Source organism: Cololabis saira, chromosome 15 (genome assembly GCF_033807715.1).
Source record: "Cololabis saira isolate AMF1-May2022 chromosome 15, fColSai1.1, whole genome shotgun sequence".
In the NCBI taxonomy this organism is placed as follows: Eukaryota; Metazoa; Chordata; class Actinopteri; order Beloniformes; family Belonidae; genus Cololabis; species Cololabis saira.
The window spans coordinates 26,649,327-26,659,361 of record NC_084601.1 but is presented as its reverse complement, the minus strand read 5'-3'; the positions used below and the strand labels follow the sequence as shown (position 1 = coordinate 26,659,361).

General features: G+C 43.5%; 1 protein-coding gene across 1 annotated transcript in view; it reads right to left on the bottom strand.

The window, feature by feature from the left end:
* Positions 1 to 5,608: 5,608 nt before the first annotated feature.
* The window catches only part of foxo6b (forkhead box O6 b), a 68,320-nt gene continuing 63,893 nt past the window's right edge, over positions 5,609 to 10,035 (bottom strand). Inside the window, exon 2 of the mRNA XM_061741195.1 lies at positions 5,609 to 9,785. Within this exon, the coding sequence (XP_061597179.1) occupies positions 8,067 to 9,785 (1,719 nt within the window). The 3' untranslated portion in view covers positions 5,609 to 8,066. The remainder of the gene's footprint in view (positions 9,786 to 10,035) is intronic.

Here is a 10,035-nt window from a genome sequence, read left to right as displayed (position 1 = left end):
TTTATTTTCCTTCATATGAGGTTAGACATAATTACATGGAAAATGTAACTGACCAATGCACTTCTTGTACAATGTTTGTGATGCATATGGTTCATTGTTTTACATTGAGCTGCTTAAAAAAACAAGGAATCTTAAGTTAGTCTTTACAAGTGTAAAGTTGGGGACTAAATTGTGTTTGTATTTATGAAGGAATTCAGGTCAAAAGGTTTTTTTGTGGAAAGTTGAATAAACATTGGCATAAAGCAGCATATTTGCCCTTTCTCTTGTTGTTAACAGTATTAAAAACATGAAAAAATACCTTAAGGTAATTTAGAACAGCAAAAAATGTTTGAATAAATGTGCGAGTAATATGCGATTAATCGCGAGTTAACTATGAACAACATGCGATTAATCGCGATTTAAAAAATTAATCGTTTGACAGCCCTAATATATATACATGTGTGTGTGTGTGTGTATGTATGTATGTATGTATGTATGTATGTATGTATGTATGTATGTATGTATGTATGTATGTATGTATGTATGTATGTATGTATGTATGTATGTATGTATGTATGTATGTATGTATGTATGTATGTATGTATGTATGTATGTATGTATGTATGTATGTATGTATGTATATATATATATATATATATATATATATATATATATATATATATATATATATATACTCTATATATACTCTGTGATTAACTTGAGATAGTACTGAAATATCAAATATCAATGACTTTTACGTGCTCTTTTTGAGTTTTATCGACAGCACGGCACAGTTTCTGCAGATATCATACACTGGTAGCAAGCTCGCATATCAGCCTGCAGCCGTCGTCAGATCACACAATTCCATATCCTGTGAATTATGGGGACATCTCTGAACTAGCAGAGGAACATGGGAGATTAGGAAGAAAAAGTGCATTGAGGCGCCCTGGATGTAAATACGATGAGGGAGCGTGGAAGAGGGGTGTGGGTTTTTAAGTTGCTGTCACCGAGCTGTCAGCATGTCTGTCAGAACAAATCCATCAAGACTCTGTCACATCAGGCTTCATATTTGCATGAAGTACAGCAGGAGCCGTTCTTATTATGCACTCTGTCTCACACACACACACACACCTCTCTAGCAGATGAACTAACTAGCATCTGAGAGGCATATTTTATGGAATGACATAAGCTGGAGATGATGGACAGCTGTTATTGCCTTCTAATGCTGTGTGCATCCGTGTGTGTGCGTGTGTGTTTCTGGCGTGTGTGTGCATGTGTGTGCATGTGCGTGCGTGCAAGCAGTACCAGGTGCCGCCATCTTCCCACTTTTTTCAGGTATATAGCGATCAGCCATCTTGTCAGGTGAGGTGCTGCTAAGTCACTATGTATTATTGTACCTATCTCTCTACAGGGTCGCACCACACATACAGCAGCAGAGGTGGGGGGGTGGGGGGGGGGGGGGGCAATAAGGTCACGATCTCGCGTGTGTGTGTCTGTCGCACAGCGTGGCAGTGCAGATGCACTATAGGCCCCCCGGTGAGGAGGCTTCCTCTGGGACGGGCACAGCTGTGGCATGGTATCGGGTTGCTAACGAGCATTATCGCACAGGCGATAGACTAGAAACACATTAGCCACACACACATACACACAAACACACACATGGGGTGGGGGGGGGCTGTGCACAATACTGCTGAGACAACTATGAGAGTGAGTTTCTGGAGTGATGCACCAGAGGGGAAGTCTCTACAATACACATTTTCATAAATGTAGTAGCTCACACACATTAATACGTTCTTGCACATGTACACATGCGTCACACAAGTCCACACACACAGATACACAGATGTACACTCACCCACGCCCGGTTTGTCATGTTGGATTTCACAGAATAACTCTGTGCTGACCTCCATTACCGATTTATTGTTACACTTTCAGTTTATATTTGATCATTCATCTGTATGTAGTGAATATCATTTTAATATATATGTTATAGGAGGTTTCTTGCTAAAACTGGCAGCCCCCACTCCCTCCTCCTCACCCCGGATGTGTTTTTACTCGAAGCAGCAAAATCAAGTGGTATTATTCAGGTTTGAGATTTTTTATGCTGCACTAAGTGAATACGGTACATGGATTTAAAAAAGTGAACTCATGAGCAGTGCGTCTCAGTTCAAGTCCAGGTGTTTCCCTGCTCCAGCACACATGGCTTAAATCAAGGGGTCATGGACAGACTTGAGCTGACTTTTGGCACTTTTACACTCGAACACAAGTCACAGACCCAGCAGCACATATATCATCTCCTCCAGGTTCTACATCTTTAGTGTTGTCGTCTTCTTCGTTTAGATCACACAATCAAATACGTCACAGCAGCTTCGCTCCAACCTCCTACTTCTGATCTGTGTATTGAAAAGAAACGAGGGCAAGGTAGGTCGAGTCGGTCTGAGTAGGTACTAGTGGAAAAGTGCCATTACATAGGTGGACTGCATTTAACGCGCGGATCCAGCGTGTCGTCGTCCTCTTACATTGACCAACGCGGGTCGAGGGAGGGGTTTGTAGATCATGTAACCTGAGTACAACCCTCCAGAGAAGTTTTTATTCATCATTATTATTTCTTAAAATAAGGAAACAGCTGATGAGAGTAACAACAGCAGCAGGACGTCACAGGTAGGGTCTATATCTGCAAGATGAGTAACTGGGGAGACAAGGAGATCCCCAAGCTACTCAGCCTCAGATCTGAGGACGCCATAAACCGGCGTTTGTCAGGAACCACAAAGGATGATGGTCCATTTTTTGAACAAGTGGACACAAAGATGACAAACTGGTTCTTTACACGAAGCAAAACCCAGTCATTCAAGTCAGTCATACCAATGTTCATCCATCCTCGTTTTGAAAACTACACCTGTCTGATGGTGTATAAATCCTGCTGATGTAGGGACGTCATTCTAAACGCCCACACAGGATACCTTATGTTTCACGGATAACTCCTCCTAACTCACCTCCCCTTCAGGTCTTCAGGCGCGGGCTGACAAATAACACGCTTTGGGCCTGATTTACTAAAGGTTTGCGTGCGTAAAAACGTGTGCAAACTTGACATCACCCGCAAACCAATGTGCAAGCTGATCTACTAACAGCGTGCAAAGAGGACTGCGCCTCTCAAATTAGCAAAATAGCACACGCTGTTCATTTAGTACTTTTGCCCTGATGAATAATCAATATGGGGCGTACCCGCCAGAAAGTGCTAAATACTGGGAGGGGAAAATGCAAATAAGTTCATTTACCACACGCAATGAGATTTACCAAGCCTGAAAGTAATTGCGGGTATTGTGATTGCGTATGTTTTTAATACGTTCGAAAGGAAGGTGCTAATCTGCTCAATATTACGCACCTATGGCTCCTGTTATTGTGGCAAGGAGGCGACATCGCCAAAATCAAAGAATACGCAGAGAGAGAGTCTTTCGGACTCGTGTAAATTTGTTTGGAATGAATGAAAACCAGATAGTTGAAACATATCGACTATCTAGCGATTCCATCTTGGAGCTGTTGAATGAGTTAAGGGCTGATTTGAGGACTGGGGTGGGGATGGCTCAACTTGTGGTGAGGATTCTCCACATGCAAACGGAGAAATATTTTATTTGAATGTTAAATCGAGTATTATTCAGCAAAAGGTTGCCACAGGAGGCACATTCCTTTTTTTATTTGTGATAATAAATAAATCACGTGTTTTCATGGAGAAAAAAGTGTTTCTTATTGCTCTAATATTGCGCTAATATTTGTAAATATATATAATATAAACTCCTAAGTATGTGTTTGTGTAAGTGTGTATAAGGGGGTGCTTTTCACGGCAGGGGTGCTGAATACGGCACAACAGCGCAAACCGTAAGACACGCAACACCTCATTTAAATACTGCGGTTTGCGCCTGTTATCAATTGCGCAAGCATTCTTAGTTGATCACCCGCAAAACACACAACAACAGCACGTGCAAACTTTTTCAGTGCACACGCAATTTAGTACTCTTCATTTAGGATCTTAGTAAATCGGGCCCTTTGTGTTTATATAACCCGACGAACGTTAAACGCCAGCGACATTAGTTGGATCCAATCTAAAAACGCCTAGAGGTGCATTTACAGAACAAGACTAAAGCAGCTGGTCTTCCTCCTACATATGCTGCAGGGGGACACCGACATGATCCACTCCTTTTTCTCTCCTCTTCTCTTACCTTTCTTCAGCTCACTCCACAGTTATTACTTAGAAGTATCTCATCACCACAATTGTTCTCCATTGTTATTGTAGTTTGTTATGCTGGTCTCTTTTTATCTTCTATAGATGTTTGCAGGCCAGAGCTTCCAAAACTGCCTGCTGCCCTGCAGTCCCACCCTCTGATCCCCTCAGTGGTCAGAGGGTGGGACTGCAGATGGTGATGCTGTTCAAGTGCTGTCTACAGCGGGAGAGTCCCTCCTTATGATACAGGTCCTGATCAAGGTTTTTTTCCCAATGTATCTTTTTTGCATACTGGGATTATAGAACAGAACAGAAGAGACCTTTATTGATTCCCATAAGGGATAATTAGATAATAAGGAGGTGCCCAGGTTATCCATTAACAGGCTCTGTTTGGCATGTTAAGCTTCCTTTTGTTTGCTTCTTTTATGCACCACAGACATGAACACTGAATCAGCATGCATTTTGTGTGAGTTGGAGATAAATGGAGATAAACGAGTACTTTTACTGAAATGACAGCAATCTCTCTGTTGATTTGATTATGGTAACATGTAGAAAGTAGTAGTGGCCCAAAATATATTTCAGGGAATACAATGGTACCAAGTGGACCAATAACATATGCTGTAGTCCATGACAAGGTTGCCCTTCAAGCTGCCTTTGACATGAACTACAGCAGATGTGCATGTAAGGCTGTGCTGTGGGGTCCTTGGCTACCAGCTTCAATTTATCGATTTATTTATTATTTCTTTATTTAACAATAGAGGGTGGCATCAGCAAAAATGGCTGCAACTAGTGGAGAAGACGGGATAACAGCCGATTATTGGCTTAAATTAAAGGCAGTTGGACTTGACAGTGACCCGTACAGTTACCCGAAGAACCAGTGGTCCATGGACATTAATATTTGGCCACGAATCCAGTTTCCTGATATTTATATGTACTTAATTTCTACGCCGGGGAAAAACACGAAGCAAAGCTTGAAGGCATACAAAAGTCTTGACACTTGGTCTTAAATTAAAGTGATGAGGACACCGAACTTTATGATTTGACCGTTTAACGTTAGCTACCCAAAAATCCAACATTATGCGCATTCCCTCTATTGCTTGGGGGTCATTCTTTGGGTCCCGGGAAAGCACCTAGAGACAATTTGTATGATAATAGAAGCAGACAAAGTCTCTGTCTTAGTTCTGCTGGACCTGAGCACTGCTTTTGACACAGTTGACCATGTGATTTTACAGAGGTGGGCATCACTGGTACTGCTTTAAACAGATTCATGTCCTAATTCGAAGACAGGAGGTACTTTGTTGAAATTGGTAACACTGTCTCAGACCAAATGGCAGACCAAAAAGGCACATTAATTTCAGTGCACATGTACATAGAAATAAATGAGAAAACAACATAGAGCTTTCCTTATTTGTTTTATTGTACGGTCAACAGATGAGCAGATACATCATCAATAAAAAAGAAAAAAAGAAATTATAGAAATTATAAGACATTTTTTTCAATATGGATTATGTACAGAATGAGATGAAGTCAAACTGAAATAGAATTCATTGTCTTTGTCAAAAAGAAGACAAAGCAGTGAGGGGTCCTCCATAGAAACATGTTCCTCACCAATAAATATAAATTGTATATATTATGTAAGCTGTACTTAGCTAGGCATGGATGATAAAAGGGCAAGTTAGTTTTCAATAATATTCCCTTTACCAGTTCTTGTACATCACTGTTATACACACCCATTCTCACACACCCACTAGAAGCTTGACATACAAGTGCACACAGGCCAGAGAACAAATTACTGGGGGGTTACAACAATGGGGCATCTTAACGCATGAAATCAAAAAAAAAGAAAAGAAAAAAGAAGATGATGTGAATGGAAATACCCGTCATTGTCCTTGATCAGGAGCGAGAAGTGGCTTTCTGGTCAAAGCTCACTGGAGCTGGCTGAGTAACACTTGACATTTGCTCTGATTGAAACAGCCAATTTTACAGAAAGGTACTGAGCTAGAAAATCTCTTACAGTCAAACAGATCCTGCCTACCCATTTTACACCCCTTTTCTCCCATTGATCATCTCTTGTTCCATCTACCTTTTCTCCCTCTTATGTTCTTGTTCCGTCTATCTTTATAGGGACTGATGCCGAACATTGGTTAGCAATTGCTCCTCTGTCTTTTTCTCCAATTGCAAATGGACAAAACAAAATACACATGAAAGCTCTTACTCACACGGTATTGGACAGACCGCTGCACAATCACAGAAAGATCACAAGAAAAGACGAAAAAGTAAAGCTATGGCCAGTATTAGGCAGGAATGCTTGTAAAGAAGGTGCTTGAAAGACTTGAAGGGCACTGTAACCACACCACTTTCCAGCCACTTTACCTTGTCACTGGGCACCACCTATCAAAAATCACCTTCCTAGTGCTTGGCAGAGGGAAAAATTATGACTTTGTGCCAATGAGCGAATACATGCGCTTGCATAAATCATCCATCTTGTTTGGCGGCTAATTACTCTTGTTTACCCTCCGAGTAACCTCAGGATGGGGCGGTGTGATAGGAGGGAGCCTGGGAAGAGGAGATAGCGCAAAATAGTAATCTGCTGATGCTGTTCATCAGTGAGCAATTCACAGGAGTAAAAGGACGTAGCAGGCGCAAACTTGGGTGTTAGTAAATTAACAAGGTTTCTGGAGTTCTTAGAACAGCATCAACATCCTGGCCTGACCAAGACTCCTCGATAACTTGTTCTGGGGTCAGCCACTGAAGGTGCTCTGTTGCCTGGCCAATCAGACACCACCTCAGGATGTACAGCATCTCTCTGATCGTTGCTTATTTCATTATGGGGGAAGCTACATAAATCCACAAAATGGAGAAGAAGAGCCACAGTGGGAATATTTGCATTTCCCTTCTCCTATCATCTCCTCTCGATACAACCCCCTCCTCTAACACCTCCCCTTTCAATCCCTCCCCCTCTAGTGCAGAATGACTTTTATCATCACTTTCACCAAAACACATTAAGCTAGTGTGTCCGGAGTTGAAGAGGGAAGGGAGGGGGTTGAAAAACAGAGTAGCACATTAGATTTACAATAGTGATGCATCAATCTGGCATTACTTTGGAGATTAAAGAAAGGACGTTGCATTTCAATGGAGCGGTGCTGATGGTTACCTGATGGATGACTGTTCTTTTTTACTGAACTAAACAGGAAACACCACTGTTCACCAGGGGGAAAATAAATCACACTCACTCTGGAGTTCCCTTCCTTTGTATACCTGTATAACTTAATCTCTTATTCCCACTACTTCAAAGAAACCGCCCTTTTCTTCAAACCTTAACCTCAAAACTTCCTCTGTCTTTTAACCTGCAGTCTGATAGCAACCCCACACTAAACATATTTATGCAGCTGTTTCATCGTGTTCTCTAGTCAGGAACAACACCTTCTTTGTAGGAAGAGATAATACGCTAAAGTAAATTGCATACATTAAATCAACACACAACATGACTTTGTCTGGTATTTGTTTACTGCATCAGTGTTAGAGATGGATGTAAAGTGCTTGAGAGCTTAGGACAAAAAGGACGAGATTGCCTGGAGAGAAAAGACAAAAACTAAAGGGCATGGATGGTTTGTGTGTGTGTGTGTGTGGGGGGGGGGTCTTTAGTGTTGGGCCATTGCCGGCAAGTTCAAAATTGTGACAAGGCTTTATAAACGGTATGGAAGAGGGATAAAATCCACAATGTGGAAGTGTAAGACTCCCCAGGAAACAAAATGACATTACATATTGTGTCAGAGCAACAGAATCACAGTCAGTCCAAGGATACAGCCACTAGAGGTCTAGCCCAGTGAATGATCTGGTTATATGTCTATTCAAACCCTCAAGCAGGAGTTCACCCTGGAACCCAGCTCTGGTGGCTATGTGCTGGAGGAGAGCAGGCAAAAGTGCCTAAACTCATGCCCATCCCCATGCCCACACCCTGGGACAGAGAACCATCAAAGTTGAAGTCCATGCCTTGCGTGTCCATGAAGTCACTGAGCAGGATGGAGTCGACATCACAGTCTAGACTATGAGGGACGTTCTCCAGTTCCAACTGGGCTACCATTCTATTGTGGGAATTTTGATGTTGGCCCTGGTATCCAGTGCTCCCTGTCTGATGGTTGTTATGATAGTAACCACGCCAGGAATCAGTAATACCCTGATGATGAGCTCCAGGGTAACATTGGTGGCGAGGATGAGGTGCAGATGCCAGACTGCAGGGGTCCTGGGGAACCTCCATGATTCCTGCAGGGTTTGGTGGGAGAGAAGGCGATGTTGGGAGGTGGGGCCGTGGCCCATAGTGGTTAGAGCTCTTGAGGCTATAGGGTTGCAGGATGTCAGTGCTCACCCGTGGGGACAGAGCTTGATGGTGAGGTCCACTCTGCATAGGGTTATGAGGGTTGTGGGGGTTATGGTTGTGCAAATGACTTTGATTGGAGCGAGGGGTGTGGTCATGGCTGGGGTTTACTTTGTTACAATGGTCATGATCATGACTCTGGCCATAGTTATGAGCAGTGTGGGGCTTGTGGCTGTAGTTGAGACTGGCTTGGTGTTTGCGACCCTGATTATGGTTTTGATGGTGTGTTGTGTTATGCTCATGGACTGAGCCATGACCATTATTTAAACTGGGATTGTGAGAATGCTCTTGGCTATGACTGTGGTTATGATTGTGGTTCTGATTATGACTGTGGTTGTGCTGGCTGGGAACGCCATTTCCCTGTGGCAATAATGTGTGGGTTTCCTGTCCCTGACCCAGCACTGTGTCTTTGTTGCAGTATGAAGGACCACCTGTAAGCAGACTTTGCAGGGCATTGTTCTCTGAGTAGCCCCTCAGTGGGCGTTGGAAGCTGACAGGCTTATTTTCCTGGATGGTCTCCATGGGTGTGTGGTGCCGCAGCATGCTCATGGAAGACTGTCCGTACATGGGTCCACAGTAGGATCCCTCTGATTTTGGCCCAGGCACATAGGGATAGCCGTTGCATTTGATTTGTGGTGGCTGGGGGTAGCCACTCTCATCTAAATTGATAGCCCCTGTCAGGTCGGTCAGGTGAGGGAGCTCCACATTGGGACAGTGCCCCCCAGTCCCCAAGGCTGGAGAGCGGGTGCTAGTGGGGCTGGGGTATAGTCGAGGAGAAGCTGAACAAGAGAATCCGCCCTCTTCAGGTTCATCTGCCTCAGCCTCTGCCAGGATTGGGGACAGACAGCCACTCAGCGTGGAGGCAGAGGATGAGGTACGAGAATGGAGATCTGTCCAGGTATCATACTCCTCACCACCTATGCCAACACCTGCTTTCCCTGCCGGACTGCCATGCTCTGGGGACTCCTCTATTACTGCTCCAGCTCCCTGAACTTGTCCACGTCCAGGACCTGTGGCAGCTGCTCTCTTTCGGCTAATGCGACCCTTGGTCTTCAGGTAGCGTGTTCCATTGTCTGCAGAGGCTGCACGTCGCCTGGGTCCCTTCCCCATTTTTCCGCCTTCTGGGTTGATCATCCACCAGGAACTCTTGCCCGTCCCTTCATTTTGCACCCGAATGAAGCGACTGTGCAGGGACAGGTTGTGTCGGATTGAATTCTGGAACGAGAGAAAAAGATGGGAAGGTAATTTGGGGGGAAGGGGGAGGAAGAGAAAGATTAACATTAACATCCAATTGGATATTCCTAGGGACCAATTTATTTCTAGGGAACACAAAGTAAATTTCAAATTATGACTAAACTATCATGTCTGCACAGTAAGCAAGTAAAAAAAATGGCTTAAGAAAAAACAGGAGATGAAGGGAAAGAAAAGAGGGCAGGGAGAGTGGAGGACCAATCGATACCTTCCT